Source organism: Pleurodeles waltl, chromosome 6 (genome assembly GCF_031143425.1).
Source record: "Pleurodeles waltl isolate 20211129_DDA chromosome 6, aPleWal1.hap1.20221129, whole genome shotgun sequence".
Lineage (NCBI taxonomy): Eukaryota > Metazoa > Chordata > Amphibia > Caudata > Salamandridae > Pleurodeles > Pleurodeles waltl.
Window position 1 is genome coordinate 461820991 of NC_090445.1, and position 17449 is coordinate 461838439.

The window sequence follows — 17449 nt, forward strand, 5'->3', positions numbered from 1 at the left end:
TACCACGTAAAGGCCTGGGAGTCATTTTTTAAGACGGGAACGCCTCCCTTGCATATCATTAACGCAAGGAAGGGGTTCACGCTAAAAAATGACGCACATTCCGGGAACTTTGGCGCTAGACGCCTCTAACGCCATAGTATAAATATGGCGTTAGTTGGCGTTAGTTTAGCGTCGAATTTGCGTCGAAAAAAACGACGCAAATTCGGCGCAAACAGAGTATAAATACAGCCCATAGTATCACAGGAGTGAGAAGATGTCAAATTTCATATTTGAGTTTGGCTCACAAAATGGATTTGAGCTCAGGGGCTGCTAGGGGTCTGATTCTCCTACCTTTACTGGGCAGAGACAAGGTTTGAAAATTGATTACATCTTAGTTTCACCTACTATGGGCTCACTTATTGAGTCAATTACTGTGTGGTGGTTAGTGCCTTCAGTGATCACAACCCTATTGAGGTATGCCTAACTTGCTCTGGGCCAGTTAACCATCCAGTAATGGCGAGCCCCATGGTGGTTTGCTCACATGACCAAGGGCTGCAGCTTAGGTGTTAGGACATGGAGTTTTCTGAGTAATTTACCTGGCTGACAAAATCAATTTATTTCTTAATAATGGACTATCTGTTGGAGGTAGCCCAACCCAGTGTTGTTTACTTGAGGGTTTTTACCTCCTGAATGTTGCACTGTGCCTATCTACCTTTTTTATATTTATTTTCATTCTATGTAAGCTTTATTAAATTCTTGTTATCTCTGCATTTATCTATTTTACATGTCTCCTCTGTACTTGACTTCCTCCTGTCTGTACTAGTTTTCAACTGCTTTGTTACTAAGCTTAGCTTTCTCCTTCTCCTCGTGTACATCTTGCAGACTGGTACTTAATACTAAGAGGACAGATTTTTAGGACAGGTACTCTACCAACAGCTTTTCTATGCATGTTTGTGAAGGTTTTCTTTGCCATGTTCATACCCATTGCATTTGAGAACCACAACCTCACCATAGGTTGTCCTGGATTGACCAACTCTTTATTGCAATTCAGTGACTTATCTCCACCCCTCCATTATGAAATGCCTGCGGTTGATTTGTCTACCTTGCTTTACTAACAACTGAGTAAATTCCTAAAGTGAATGACAGTAGAAGATAGAACTATAATGATCTATTATGGTTGTATTTATTTTGTTGGAACTCAATTGTGTAATGTTTTTTCCAGCGGCACTGACCACCAGTGCTTGGGCCAATGGCAGCACCAGTGAACCGGTTCCAGCAGCAGTCAGAAGTGAGAACCCGCAGTACCAAGGACGGGTGCTGGTAAGTCATTTTGCTCTTGCTCCTTGACAAGTACTAATATAACCACTGCAAGGGCATTGCTTGTGAAGCCCTTGGTTTAGCAGCTGTACTGGGCATTGATTTCTTAATGGCCTCTTCTCTCCGTAAATCAGCAGACAAAAGCTCATTATGAATGGACGCTACTAATGATGGCTTGATGGAAAAGCAAACAAAGGATGTGCGGCTGAAAGGAAGAATGCCTGAAATGGTATATGAGTGAAAGGATATGTGGGTGAAAGGAAGAGATGCATAGGTGAGTGATAGGAGATTCATGGGTGGGTAAATAGATCGATGAAAGGGGTAAAAGGATGCCTCAGTGGGTGAAGGGTAGATGGGTAAAAGCCGATGCTTGGGTGAGGTATGGGTGGATGGTAACAAACAATACGTTGGTAAATGGATGGATAGGTGAAAGCAGGGTGTTTGAAAGGGTGGATACTGGATAGGTGAGGCTATGGATGGATTAGTAGATAAATATGGATGGCTGCATTGGAATAGTGAAAGACTGGACGAGAGAGCGTAAACTTCTATCAAATGGTGGGCTTCAAAGCAAGGTGAATAGATTAGATAAATGAAAAGATGAATGTATAATTACTTGGATCACAAAATAAAGGAGCTGCTGTGGAGAGGGACTTGTCTGCTGTTCATCTAATTTACTTGTTTTGCATGGTTATCAAAGCTTTGGTTCAAAGTGGGGGTATTTTAATTATTTGTCTTCTCCTTTAAATCATTGTAGTTGAAGCAAGATAGATATGTAACCCCCCCACTCATCCTCATATGTACCTCCCCATTAGTCACAACTGCTAATATAATGTAACTGCAGCATGGTCAGTGTGCAATAGTATTTTTTGTGCAATGTGTGAATCTGCTTCAGTTAATGCAGCATTTACAAAGTTGTCTATGCAATGAAAACTTAAAAAGGCGTTTCCCTTCCACAGCAGTTCCCACCCTGTCACCTCCTAAAACGTCAGCCCTTTTTTCTTTCCAAAGTTCTGTCCCAGCAACCTAAAAAAGAAAAAGAAAATCCCTTTTGGCAAGTGCCATATTTATGTATAATTTAATATTTCATGGCTTCAAGCCAGTTCAAATGTTACCCTTTTGACATTTGTCAACTACAGTGAGGCATGTGTGGGTAATTGCCCTATGATTAGTGGTAATAATCAACATCAAATTCCAATGGCCCCAAGGAATCAGCAATTTACTGTTACTGTGGCACTCTACAGAGCACAGTTTATAATTTGTTATTTTCCTTTTTTTTTCCTGCTATATCTACTCCTGGTAGACATCATCATCCAACTTGCCAGAAGATAGCACCTCAGCTCTGGTAGCAGAGCCTGGAGGGCATCTACAACAAATATTGGCAGCTTGTAGCCATCCAGGAGGAGGAGGATGAGGCCGAGGCAGCAGTCATGGCCGCTGGCCCCATCTCCTCCAACCAGCGCCTGCAGCCTCACAGCGACACCATGATCGCATCTGGCATCAGCCCGTCCCAGTTCCAAAACTTCTGCCCCCCTCCACACCAGGACTACATCCTTCAATGCCACGTCCTGCAACACTTTGTGCACCTGGACCGCCAGGTGGCACATATAGAAGCATCCCTCAACTATCTCTGGACCAACCTGTGAATGCCCCCCTCTTTTGAATCTTTTTTTTTTTTGGTGGTAGGGACAGTTGTTGTGGATGGAGTAGATGTGTAGGGAGGTGGGACGGGGTTTGAACTTTACTTATTGGACTTTTTCTTAGACTGCTTGAGGAAGGGCTATTTGTTTGGGGAGAGGGGTGGGCCAGTTATGGGTGGAAAGTGTGAGTTTTTGTATTTGTTTAAAATAAAGGGGTTAATTTATTTTACTTGATTATGCCTCAAATGTTTCTTTTGGTGTTTTAGTTTGCACTGCTGTCTTTTAGTCTAGCCTGTTTTTTAAATCTGCTAAAAAACATTGTATGTCATTTACTTGTACCCTTGCTCTATTGCCCTCTGCAACTATATTGACCATTAGTAGATGATTGCTATTGCCTGTTTTGCTTACAAAAATCTATATACATGTACACAAGTAAGACAACATCTTCTTTAGTAGGAGTTAATTACTAACTGAGCAAGTTAACTTCAGTCTATAGATCTTCTCTTACCTGAATAGATGAAGTGAGGGAGTCTTCTTACTGCAGGGTTTTTCCCAAGATGGCATCTTAAGGGGATGGTAGGTAAGTAGTAGTATTACCAGGCTAGCACACTAACAGGGAAGACAGAACTTCACAGAAGGTGCCACTCCCACCTATGTGAACTCCAACTACAGTATTATTTAAAGGGATGTCCATCGCTGTCGACTCAATTGAAAGAAAACAGAGAATTAGTGGGTCATCATGTTATCATAACTTTAAGAAGACTGAGGCCAGACTACCACAATGACAGTATTTGACACACAGCAAAGAAGACCTGATATCATAATAATAAAATCTAGCAATATCAATTCCCTTTGAGCAATGGTGGGGAGCTATTAAACCTAAACTTAAGAAATTAAATCTTGGAGTCGGAGAGAAGTAGGCTCAAACTTGAGTGGTTAAACCGGGTTAAATGTTTACAAAATACACACACAAGGCATGAATGATGATGTTGATGGGGCCAGTGTGGAATATTGCTCATGTAAAAGAAGGTTAGAAGGTCATGCAGTGAGTTAGTGTTGCTTTTGCCACATCCGCCCCAGCAAGCGTGCAATTCAATTATGGTGTCAAATTAGGCCACACCTCAATAAATCACACAGTCTGGGGGAAGAGGGTTAGGAACTCGATGAATGGATGGGGAAAATTGATTTGGGGAAAGGTGTGAAAAAGACAAAAACTACACCAAAAAAACTACTGCAATATTCATTGGGGAACTGAGCAGCACACCATTGTCAATCTGTTGTGGAACGAAACAAAGGGATAAGTATGACACAGCTCAGATAATTGCATTGAAAACAGTCTTTCTGCCCAAAATAAACCCCAGATAGTATATACTAAGTACTGTGTCTTCATGTTTTGAAATATACAAACTATGGAATGTTAAATTTAACCCACCCAGTTCTAAAAATTATGATTGTTAAAAGGAAAATTATACTATGTTGCCAAATTGAGTGATGCATCTCCATTCTTCTTGGAATGTCTGTCACTCTTGGGTGCCTGTCTGAACCTGTCTGGCAGGTAAGCTGGAGTCTTGAGCTTTCCCCAAGTTTTGCTTGTGCAGGAGAGGACCAGAAGAAGACCTGCATGTTGAAAAAAACAGTATCTGTACTATAGCATAATGGGCAAGGACAAAAGGGAGCAAGGTAAGCTTCATGAGGAGTCAGGAGTGCACCAAGAAGACTCAGAGGCAGAGCAAGAACATGAGAGGAGTTTCAAGCTTGAGCCAGCAATGCAGCAAACACATTCTCAACAGCATTTCCAAATCAACACACCTCTTTCCAGTTCACGGAGCTGAGAGAGCACTATGCATCACAGTCTTCACCATCATCATGGTTTCTCTTTGAAGTCAATAACTTTTTCCTTCTAGCTGTTTCAGTAGTCCAGCCCTGAGTCCTTCAATCCTCCTCCACCAGATTCTGAGTAACTCCGTCCCAGTCCCAAACCGAGCCAAGGTAGATCTGTGAAGTGCACTGCTGTTGAAGTACAAATAGGGAAACAGAAATGGAGTATTTTGTGTAGATTTGTGTTTAGTAATCAAAGTGGTTGGTCTGTTCTGAGGAATCAGAAAAAATGAGTGGACCGTGCAGGTAAATTTCACAAAGTTTAGAAGGCCAATCACTTTCAGGAAAAAAATGATCACCCATCAGCCCACCAACATTGCAAATCATTGGAAACAAGTTTATAATTTTGTTTAACTCTCTCCCTCACTGTCAGCCACCACATACATCAGTCATCACTCACAAAGTCACTATCCCTCAATATATTACCACTCATTGGTGCAACAGTTACTTATTAGTTACGTCTTCCAATCCAAGCATGGTGGTTGAATAAAATATCTCCTCTTTGATTGTATCAACACATTGAAATTTGGCATTGGCACTGGCAGTCTTTTAATTAATGATCTTCTAGGGCAGGTAACATAAAAAATAAGATAGGCAATGGCATGTGAGGTAGTAGGTCTTGAAGGGTATGTGGGGGCTTCTTTACGTCACACAGGTCCAACTCCAATCTGGGCTTTTATGTGACTATAAAATGCTGGGGCAGCATATACCCGACACAAGCATAGTGTTGCACTAGCATTTTGTTTGTTTGCTAAGAAAGAATGAAAAAATAAAATCAGCGAGAAATAATTAAAAAGTTCTATAGTGACATACCCAGTCCAGGAAGTATATTTTGTCCTCAAACTCTTGTGGTTCACCCAGAAGTTGATCAGCAAACACACTTTAGTTTAGTTTAATGCATTTTTAGAGCGCATGGCTACCCAAAGACTTCCCAGCACTGAAAGTAGACCTCCAGACTAGGAAATGCCTATGCTGAGAATAGAAACGTCTTCAGTTTCCTTCAAAAAGAAGATTCCAGCTGCTCTTGATGGAGTTCCAGAGGGAGTGAATTCCAAAGGTAGGCAGCTTTAACAGCAAAAGAACTGCCTCCCTGTATTGCTTTCTCAAACCAAGGGGTATTAACCAGCAAGGCGGTAGAGGATCTAAGTGCCCTCTGAGAGGTATAAGGTGCTATAAATTGCCTGAGAAACATTGGGCCCTTATTATGGAGGGCTTTATGAGCCATGCAAATAGCCTTAAAATTAATACATTGTTCTATGTGAAGCCAGTGGAGTGAGGCCAGTGCTGGTTCAGCAGAGAGGTATCTGGGAGTGTTCATAAGCAAACGGGCAGCAGCATTCTGCACAACCTGCAATCTCTTTTTTACGTAGCCAGGAGAACCCAGGAAGAGAGAGTTCCTATAGTCTAGACGAGATAATATAAGGACATTGATTCTGACTAAACATCTTCTTCCTGTTCCTGTGGTGTTTTGGGAACGGTGTAGTCAGGTGGTATAAAATGCTGGTTCATTTTGAGCATGGTTAATCTCCCCTTGTTTTGAGGCAAGAGACTGGTCCTTCTCACTGTAAGAGCTGCACCAGCTGCACTGAACACAGGTTCAGCAGACACACTGTCTACAGTACAAACCAGAAACGTTATTGCCAGCCTGCTGATCTCTTGCCATTGCACATCTTCCCATACTAATACAACAATGGATTTTGATCGACATACAACTCTTTTACAAAGGTACTAAAAAAACAGGACAGGTATAAAAGTAAGAGTAAAGTCCTTAGTCCTTCTTTGATGTCTGACCTGTCCTCATTTCTGCTCCTGAAAATATGGTCACCCTATCATAAACTGTAAAATAGCACTTAAAACACGAATTAGGTTTTCCAGATACTCCTGAAACATCGTCTGAATGGTCATTGGTGCTGCCACCTGCTTGACTGCTTTTGCCTTCACCTCTGTACTGGACTCAAGACCTGCCACTTAAAACCAAGCCAATGCTGAGGTAGGGTCTGATTCTTCTGTTGCTGTTGTAGCTGGTTTTCTTGTTCATGGGGTTGGCAGATGTGAGACAAGATTGCGCTCACTGGAAGCTGAAGGCGGCATCCCAGAACTTCAGAAATGAGGAGTGGTATTCTAAGTTCCAGCTGTTCTTCTTTCAGTTCTCCTGCTTCCTCAACAATCCACCACAAAAGAATGAAATTGAAAATAATTTGATTGTAGCATGGATCATGTTGGGTGGCACACATGTATTCTTTGGAGGATATAATGTCATTTTACAGCCTTGCATTATGAGCCAACCAATAGATTAGGCTCTCAATCAAGGCATGTGCTTCTGGGTTTTCATTCACACCCCGAATGCGAACCTTTCAGACACCTTCTTTAATTGTTCATGTAGCAGATGCAATAACGTGATAGCTTGCCCCATTGTACTGTCCTCCTTGCTAACTAAAGGAGTAGTATCTGTGTGAGGCATTTGACTTGGCCCCATTTGTACAAATCAATGGTCAGAGCTTTCCCAATTGCACCTCCCCCTCTTTGAACAACATAGATAGTGATCTCTTTGTACTGCTCAAACAGACGCTGCATCATATAATAGATTGAGTTCTAATGTGCTGGCACCACCTGTACCAGGGCTTTAAATGATACTGGGGGTCATTCTGACCCTGGCGGTCGGTGACCGCCAGGGTCACCGACCACGGGAGCACCGCCAACAGGCTGGCGGTGCTCTGAAGGGCATTCTGACCGCGGCGGTTCAGCCGCGGTCAGAAAGGGTAAACCGGCGGTCTCCCGCCGGTTTACCGCTGCCCTAGTGAATCCTCCATGGCGGCGGAGCGCGCTCCGCCGCCATGGGGATTCAGACACCCCCTACCGCCATGAACAGGATGGCGGTAGGGGGTGCCGCGGGGCCCCTGGGGGCCCCTGCAGTGCCCATGCCAGTGGCATGGGCACTGCAGGGGCCCCCGTAAGAGGGCCCCACAAAGTATTTCAGTGTCTGCTTTGCAGACACTGAAATACGCGACGGGTGCAACTGCACCCGTCGCACCTTCCCACTACGCCGGCTCAATTCTGAGCCGGCGTCCTCGTGGGAAGGTTGATTTGCCCTGGGCTGGCGGGCGGCCTTTTGGCGGTCGACCGCCAGCCCATGGCAAATCTCAGAATCACCGCAGCGGTCTCACGACCGCGGTGCGGTGTTCTGGCGGGGTTACTTTGACGGGCGGCCTCCGCCGCCCGCCAAGGTAAGAATCACCCCCACTGTGTTATCAATCTGAATACTCCGCATCTGTTTCTGGGCTTTAAAAGATTGGCTGAAATGAGTGGATGATGTCCCAATCATTGTCATCAGAAGTGGTGCTTGAAGTAGGTGGAGGAGTAGTAACCTTTCTTTTTCTTGCTGGAGATCTTGGAAAAGAGGAAGTTCTTGCTCAACAGAAAGCTTGACCTCCTATTTTGCTCCAACTTTGGGAAGATCTGCTATTGCTGGCTGTGGCTGCTGTTCACTTTGCTTTGTTTCTTGAAATGATTGGGTACTACTTTGCAAAAGGGACAAATCCAATTCAACATCACTGCTTGTCAGGTTCGCCAGCCACATAGTCAAACAACAACAATAAGGAGTAAGGAGGCATGGCAAACAAAGGACACATGCAAGCCTATGGGAAAGATACAGTGGCTGCATGAACACAATGGCTGCCAATCAGCCACATGGTCAAACAACAACAAGGAGCAAGGAGCCATGGTAAACAAAGGACACATTCAAGCCTATGGCAAAGAAACACTGGCTGCATGCACAAAATATCTGCCAGTCAGCCACATGGTCAAACAACAAGGAGCAAGGAGTCATGGCAAACAAAGAACACAAGCCTATGGACAGAAAATGTTCCCTTGGTCTGGCCACACTGCACGGAAAACAAAGATAAATGGTGGACGATGACAAACACACACATATACACACACACATTGGCAATAATGAAGCATGATGGTGGTGGTAACACTGAAGAAAATTGACCATCAACTATTACCCCGGAACATATAAACGTTTTGTGAAAAAGAACATGAAATGCAAACATTAGCCAATATTTTTATTTAATCCAATGCCACCCCACCCTTAAATAAAGTTTAAAATATATATATACCACCAAAATAATTATTTCATCCACGGATGACTCCTAGTACAGGGACCACTGGCTAGATGGCCCTTTGGGAATCTAGGCCACATAGTAAAATAATATTGCAAATGTTACAAAGATGTAGAAAAGGATGGGTACTACTGAGCCATACAACGTGTTTCCTTTACAAAAGGTGAAAAATAAAGGAAATGAAAAATAAATAGCTAGGCCCATACTTAAACTCCAGGCCACACACCACTTTAAATGTTTAAAATCAAATTAAACTACAAAGAAATATTGGTGCATGCCCAAGCAAATAAACAACACTCCTTTTTAAAAGTTTTCAAACTTACTTCCCACTTGGCACTGTTTTGGCTGCCGGCATGGCCAGAAGTAGTGGGAGGGAACGCAAAGTCTTGTGCACACTCGCAAGCAGCCCAGGAGTATCGTGGCACTTGCGAGAAAGTGCCAAAACCAATCTCACAAGCGAGAATTAGCTCCTCTCCGTGCCGAAGTGCAGAATTCGGGAACTCCATTCTACCCCACACAGCGCAAAGTGCCTGATTCCACAAATTCTGCTGGTGGAGCTATGCCCAGGCCTACTGTTAATGTCCAGTACCACCAACGGTCTGAAGACCTAAATTAGTTTCGTAAGTTTGATGGATGGATTGGATTTTGACACTAATGTAGCCAAAACTAAGCATATGGTGTGTAGGACTAGAACAGGGAAGATAGGTTCAATTCTGATCAGAGGCAGATGCATTGAAGGTGTCACTGACTTTCCTTTCTTAGGAGTTGTGCTCAGTCAGAGATCCACATGGTTGCCCTACCTAGCCAACCAGTGCCTACACTGTACCCATTTATTTGAACACTTAGAACTGGACTTGTCTGTGGGTGCACTGTTCAAATTTTCTTTGATAGTGGACAACAAGCCAGTTCTGCCCATCCTCGAGGTTTTTCAACAAAAGTGCCTACCAGTCCTAAAATATGGTGCATGGTTCTGGGGTTACAAGTGGAGGAGAATCAATTTTGCTGCCATCTCCTGGTGTTACTTATTTCAACCCTACATTATTTTCTCCATGAGGAGTGAGGTATCCCATATGTAACTGATCAGCTTAGGACAGTCCTTCTGGTTTTTTGGGTTTCCATATGGGCAAATTAGGCTTCCTTCCTTAATAGAGAGATTATACTGATTGCTTGAGTTGTGACAATGGTCCTGCTATTCCTTGGTTGAGTTATCTGAGATCTAAGATTGTGAAAATGACCTGTATCTCTTTTTCTCTTTGAATAATGATGTATTTAATGTCTGTGTTGCTTTTAGGATTATTTTTTTAATAATCAAATAAAGCTTTGATGGTGATGATGATGAGGTGTCCCTTAGACAGCCTGGGCCTTCTTACCTGGATATCGGATTACATACGGCAGGACCTATTGTTATGTAAGGATTGTTCTATGGGCAAGAATCCTGATGTCCTGTGTTCCTGAAACAATGAACTTTGATCTATTCCTTCAACATTTATTTGAACTCTTAGAACTGGACTAGTGTGTGTTGTTAAAAACTTGTGTGAGTGAGGAGGACAAATTTAAAAGACAATTGCAAAAACGTGTAATTCCATGATCGCTGTGTACATGGTATTAGACTTCCAGTATGTGTATGCAATGTGATGAGTAGAGAAACATCAGGATGATATGCCTTACTTTTCAGTGCTACAGAAGTTGAGTTTAAACCATGCTAATCATACAAGAGTCTGTATAGTGACAAAGCTTGAGATAGTTATTGAAAACTTATTTTGTGCAATTTTTATGCTTTCAGGAATTCCTAGTTTCCCATGGAGTTCCATGTTTCTGACCCTCTTTTATCCCACCTTAATTTTCCCAGATTCTACCACTGGTCCTCTGATCTTGCATATGAGGTAATTGTAGGGGAAGGTGAGAGACAACAAGGAGCATTGTCTCAGCTGAATCTTGTGCAGATGTTTACCGCAGCCCTGATGTACCTTGTTGACACATCTATATCAATTTTATTTTTTCCTGAAATAGGATGCTCCTGTATATCTTGCCAACTTTTAGAATGTTCTTAAATGCGGTATATATAAGGGACTGTTAATAACACTCACAGTCTGAAAAAGGGACATATCCATTTGATGTATCCTTCTTTCAGAAATTAAAACATGTTTTACTTCGTATATAGTCTCTTGGCCATAAGGAGCTCATTAAGCTAACTTGTTTGAATCAACTGAATATTGTTTTTGATTGTTTGGTTTATAAATGAACTCTAAAATAAAAAAGCAAACATTTTTGGGTCATATTTTCTGAGGGCAGCCATAAATGTTTTTTCTTTCAACATGAATGTCCACTTGGCTGACACCAAAAGCAACTGTTTTGGCGATAAACTGTTTCTGTCAGCCAGATATCAAGTTTGCCTTTTTACTTCAATGAGCTCTGCACAGCAGCCCAGAGACATATGGTGCATTATAGAGAGGAACATTGACATTTGCCTTGTAGGATTAGGGGCCCTACTCCAGGACTGAGGAATAAATATTAAATACTGTCATGTTTGTGTTTAAAGAGATGGGTATATTGTGCCTGGTTAGCCAAGATTCTGCCTAAATAGACCACAGAAACTAAGGTGGCATGGCTAATGAAAACACTGCAATGGAGACTATTGCTTCAGGAGAAGAACAGTCATGGATAGAGAGATGTTATGTAATGCTATCTTTTTTTTAAGTTTGAGTTGATTGAGCAACAGTGAACAGCATTTAGTAATGGCATAAGCAAATAAGAAACAAAATTTGACAATGAATGAAAAACGTGATATATATATATATATATACACCATAAAGCGTACACTAGAATTATTGAAAAAGATATGTAGAGAAAAAATATATGTTATTTTCTGTCAAAAGAACTGTTAAGGGGATCAATAAGTGAGAGGGATTGGATCAAAGAAAAATATTACCTGAGTAATTTAGATAAAAGGAACAAAAAACACTGTAGACATATTAAGGAGAGAAAAAAAACATTGGGTATATGCATTCATAAAACTATAGCAAAGTGCACGAAAAAAACCAAGAGATATATTTAAGGTGGTTGACGCACTTCAGCAGAAAGAAATGGCTTTGCTGACAGGTAAGCTAGACTGGGATAAAAAAATTGTTAGCGGGAGCCATAAAAGATCTCATTTTATAGCTAAGGATATGGGATGAACATAATTGGTATCCAACCTGTGATGAAAAAAACCAGCATTCCACCAAGAATGGAAAGCAACATTGTGAGCCTATTTCCAAGTGGACATTATTAAGTGAAAGGCAGCCACCAGCAGCAAATCCATTAACTTATGACAATGTGTTAATTGAGACCAATGAGGAGCTAGACTTCCAAAGAGGATATTTGAAAAGGGGACAGTTACTTTAAAAATCTTGTTAATTTGGTGCCATGCCAGTTTCCAGAAGTGGAGCATAGAAGGACATTTGAACAACATATGTTTTAACTCTGCATTTGAAGACGTATGGGGCCAGCAAGATGAACTGGAATCTGTAGAAAAGAATTTTAAACTCATGGGAGTAAATAATAAATGATAATAGACAAAACACAGAGAATGTAAGGTTTTTGCTCCCCTTGTAAATTTATGAAGTTTAAGTAAGATTTTATCTCATAGAGCAATTGGCCAACAGTTCAGAAAATCTTTTTCCCATGCCTACTTAGTCTTTGATTTGATCATGTGAGTAGTAGTGGTTAGTAGATTTTAAATGGTAGAGGCTGTGGGATTGGAAGTTAATAGTGGAAAAGTGTAACAGATTTAGGAGAAGGAGAAGATGTTTGGGGTAATGTTGAATTAGGATTAGTTAAGGAGGTGTGAAAGAGTTCATATTGTGATCTAAATGTAGAAAGTAAGGAAAATAAGGGTGGAGATCCAGAGAAGACGCATTCTTATTGCTATGGAAAATTTGTGATATCCAATACAATCCTTTTTCTCCCCAAGTTTTCCAATATATAGAATGATTTTCAATCTGAATGAGTATGTTATACCAAATGGATTGTTGTTAAAGGGTAGCGACCGAAGGATAGGCAGAAGAAAGTAGAGGAGACAAAAATGTATGGGAATAGGCAATGACTGGAGTAATTGTTTGTGAAATATTAGCTGAAAAAACAATATTTTTTTAAATCAAAAAGGAAAATAAAATACTTTTCTAACAAAATCTATAAGGGAGTGTTAGGATTAGTCCTCGGCGGAGTTCATGGAGTTGCACTACGCGGAGCTCCGCTAAGTGCCTAGAAAACTCTGCATGCTACGGGAACTTCGCATGCAGTGGAGTGTGTTAGGTAGCGCTGTTCGCACTGATTTTTAGCACCAGGTGTTTATCCACACTGGAAAATCAGCACAAATGGCTCCCTGCTCAGCGCAAGAGGGCGCTACTTCTTTTCTGACACTCAAGTTGATTTTCTGCTCGAGCAGCAGCCACCTCAACATGAATGGAAGGTTTCTCAACACAAGCAGCCGCAACCTTACTGCGACCGCTCGCGTTGAAAAATCTCGCCGGGAGGTCGTTTTGAGTAAGATTTTCCTCGTGAGCGCTCGCCAACTCACCATTGACTAGCACTAGCGAGGAAAAAACTCCACTATGCTGAGTTTTTCAGAACTCGGGAAAAACTCTGTGAACTCCACGAGCGGACTGGAGTCCAGCACCCACCCCTGATTAGGAGAGGATTCTTACAGTAGACTGTTTTAGTGAAAATACATAATGATACTCCTTAAAATTTGGAAATTTAAGACCCCTTCAAGTTTATCCTATTTAAAAGTTAGTAGATTTATACAAAGAGATTTTGGTTTCCAAAGAAATTTAGACTAAAGAGAGTCTATTTTTTTTAAAATAGTAATAAGATATATGAAGTGGAATAATAGAAATGATGTAGAATATCATGAGAGTAAGCATCATTTTAGTAGAATGCATCCTGCCCCACCAAGAAAAAAACAGTGGGTAACTTATTATGAGTGTGTCATTGAAAGTCTTTATAATATGATCAAAGTTAAAATTGATTGTGTGAACCATAATCCAAGATATTTTATTTTTGCAGACTGCCAAGTAAAATCTTAATGAGGTCAGAACTGTTTATTACATAAACATTTAATGGTAATATTTCAGATTTATCAATGTTAGAAATTGGGTTTCTGGTTGGCTAGGATATATACCTCAGCCAGGCAGAACCTACCCAATCTAGTCAGGGCTTGGGAGTTACACGTCCAAGATAACCCCTGCTCACCCCCTTGGTAGCTTGGCACGAGCAGTCAGGCTTAACCTGGAGGCAATGTGTAAAGCGTTTGCACAACACACAACACACGTGACGCAAAATGTACACCACAAAGTAAACACAACACTGAGCTATGTAAAAATAATCTGTATTGCACAAAACATAATTAGACAAACATTACACGTAAGTAATACCCTGCTACCTTGGCAGTTGTCAGAAGGTTACACAAGTTACTAATACTCTGCAAGAATATGCAGTTGTCACATTAGAACACGGAAGTACTCAGGATTCTGCAACATAAGCAGTAGTCAGGAATTAGAGTAAAAGATATATGCACTTGTTATGAACAATTCCTGAAAAAAAGAACCCTTAGAGAATATATCACAAGTCATATATATACATATCAGCTAGACATGCCCATAACAGGAACATTAGCACATATATATAAAAAGGACATCAAACACAGGTAGGTAATATATGAACCAAAGAACTTTGGATTATCACTATTACTGGTCCCTTAGAAAAAGTACCTGTTGGATGAAGAGGCACTTCCAGTGCCTAAAGACGAGCACAGGGGCCCCCAGCGCTCCTGTGCGCAAACGGGGGTACCTCCCTCGTGGTGGGGGCATGCCTCGGCCTCCTCACACCCTGTCCGTGGGGTGGGGGCCAGACGTGGCCCAGCAACAATCGTATGAAGAAAAACGGGAAGGGACCTCCGGCGAGGTCTCCCTTCCCGATGCCGATGTGGAGGGAAACGACTAACTTGCAGGAGCGTCCTGCTCCTTGGGCAGGGACCGGAGAAAGGGCGCTCCTCGTGCCTTCCCCGCGTCCTGCAGGCTGTTCCTGGGGGGGCTCGGACCCCTCCGGGGGCCCGAGGAGGCACTCGCGTGCACCTGAAGCGGTGCGCGAGTGTATGGGAGCTGGCCCCGCCGGGGCGCTTCCAGGGAGAGAGGAGGCGGCTGGTGCCCTGGTGGCGCTCCTGGGAGCGGACCGTGCCGGGGGGCACCGCTAGGAGCACGCCGGCTCTAGTTGAAGTATCTTCATGCCCCGGGGGCACTTGCCGTAGCACGGATCTCGCGCTGGGTAGAGCCCAGCAACCCAGGCTGCGACGGTGATTTTTGGGGGAATAAATCAAGCGCTTCCAAAGCGCTGAAATAAGTTTTGAGCCCTGGGATGCGGCTCTGTCCTGGGGCAAAGGTAAAGCACTTTTTAGAGCGTTCAGGGCAAAATTAAAGCCCGGGCTACGCGGTGATATTTTCCAGCAGTTTCAAGAGAAGAGCGCTTTTCCAAAGCGCTAAGAAAACGCTGGAGAGATCCGTGCAGGGGTCAGGGGCACAGCACCCTTCCCCTGGGAGCAATCAGGAGTCAAAGGGAGCACAGGGCTGGAGGGCCCAACTACAGACCAGCACAAGGGATGCAGATGGTGGCAGTTCCTCCTAGTGACCAGGCAGGTCCCAGGTCAGCACTACAGCAGCAGTCCAAGGTGGTTTCCTGGTGAGTCCATTCATCAGCGTTCTGTGTCCAGTTTCAAGTTCCAAGAATGTTCAAATTGTGGGGGAAATTCCCCTGTACTTATAGTCAGTTTTTACAGTGTTTCACAATGGTAGGGAGAGCAGGTTCCAGCCAGTTACAACTGGTTCTGGGAGTGCCCCCTCTCTCCTTTCAGCACAGGCTCCAAACATCAGTGAGGGGTTAACAACCCTATTGTGTGAGGCCAGGACACAGTCTTTACAAATGCAGGTGTGCCCGCCTCTCCCTTCTCTCAGCACAGGAAGGCTTTACAGTATGTAGATGCACCTCTGTGTCACCTCCACCCTCCCTGTGTTCAGGCTGTCTGAGAAGTATGCACAAAGCCCCAACTGTCAGTCTGCCCAGACGTTGATTCGAGACAAGCTGCAAAATACCAAAGTCATAAGCACAGATAAATGCGCACTTTCTAGAAGTGGCATTTCTGTGATAGTAATAAAAAATACACCTACACCAGTAAGCAGCATTTCTTACCACTGTCACAACCATACCAAACATGCCTACGCTACCCCTCATAAATCAGACAATACCCCTTACACATAAGGGAGGACATCTCCAATGCAATCCTACGTGGCACCCCGCCCAAAGGGCTAGTTGGGCGTATCTTAGGGGTGACTTACATGTAGTAAAAGGAGAGTTCTGGGCCTGGCAAGTAAATTTAGATGCCAGGTTCTTGTGGCAGAAAACTGTGCACACAGGCTCTGCGCTAGCAGGCCTTGGATAGGTTTGACAGGCTACTTCAGTGGGTGGTGCAAGCAGCGCTGCAGGCCCACTAGTAGCATTTAATTTACAGGCCCTGGGTATAGGGATACCACTTTACAAGGGACTTATAAGTAAATTAAATATGCCAATCAGGTAGAATCCAATCATACCAAATTTGTAAGAGAGAGCACATGCACTTTAGCACTGGTTAGCAGTGAAAAAGTGCTCAGAGTCAAAACGTCAGCCAACAAAGGTCAGAAAACTAAGGAGGCAAAAAGTAAAAAGTCTGGGGAATGACCCTGTAAAAGGGCCAGGTCCAACAATTAGTATTTAGCTGATATCCTGATAATTGGGAGAAAATAGAGACTTTCTTGAAAAAAGGAGTAAGGGATGTGGAGGGCTGGAACAGTATAATAGGATGTCATCAGCATAAACTGACATTTTGATTTGCTGTTCTGCAATAAAAAATCCTGACATGTTTAGGACTTGTGGTATTTTGGATAAAAAATGTTCTAGTGCAATAATGAATAAAAGGGGTAATAAGGGACAATTTTGAAGTTCTTCTCTAAACAAAGGAAAATAATCCAAGAGGATGCCGTTAACAAAAAGTGCAGCTTAAGGATCTGTAAACAGTAAAGAAATTAAAGCAAGCAATTTAGTTTGAAAACCAATCCATTTTAATGCACTAACATAAATTCACAAGGAAACGTGTTGAAAACTTTTTTCTGTATCCAAAGCAATAGCAGCCAGAGGATAATCCAATGTGGCTGCCTTATTTACGATATTGAAAAAGACACGAGCATTATCAGATGTCAGTTGACCATTGACAAAAACAGATTTTTCTGGTCCTCTGAGATCCAGTAGAATAGCATCAATGAAAAGTGGGATTAAACAAATCATGGCTTCCTGAAAAGTGCCTTAGAGGCGCCATTATTGAGAAAAGAATTAAACAAAAGCAGATGTTAGGATGCAGGAGCTTTGCAAAATGACTGTAAAATTCTATGGAAAAACCACCAGGTCTGGGGGCTTTCCCCCTTCATATGGTAGAGACTGCATGAATGACTTCTG

General features: G+C 42.5%; 1 protein-coding gene across 1 annotated transcript in view; it reads left to right on the forward strand.

Annotated features, from left to right (window-relative positions):
• Positions 1–17449, forward strand: part of LOC138301625 (olfactory receptor class A-like protein 1) — a 74581-nt gene that overhangs the window by 23464 nt on the left and 33668 nt on the right. Inside the window, exon 2 of the mRNA XM_069242138.1 lies at positions 1202–1299. Within this exon, the coding sequence (XP_069098239.1) occupies positions 1202–1299 (98 nt within the window). The remainder of the gene's footprint in view (positions 1–1201; positions 1300–17449) is intronic.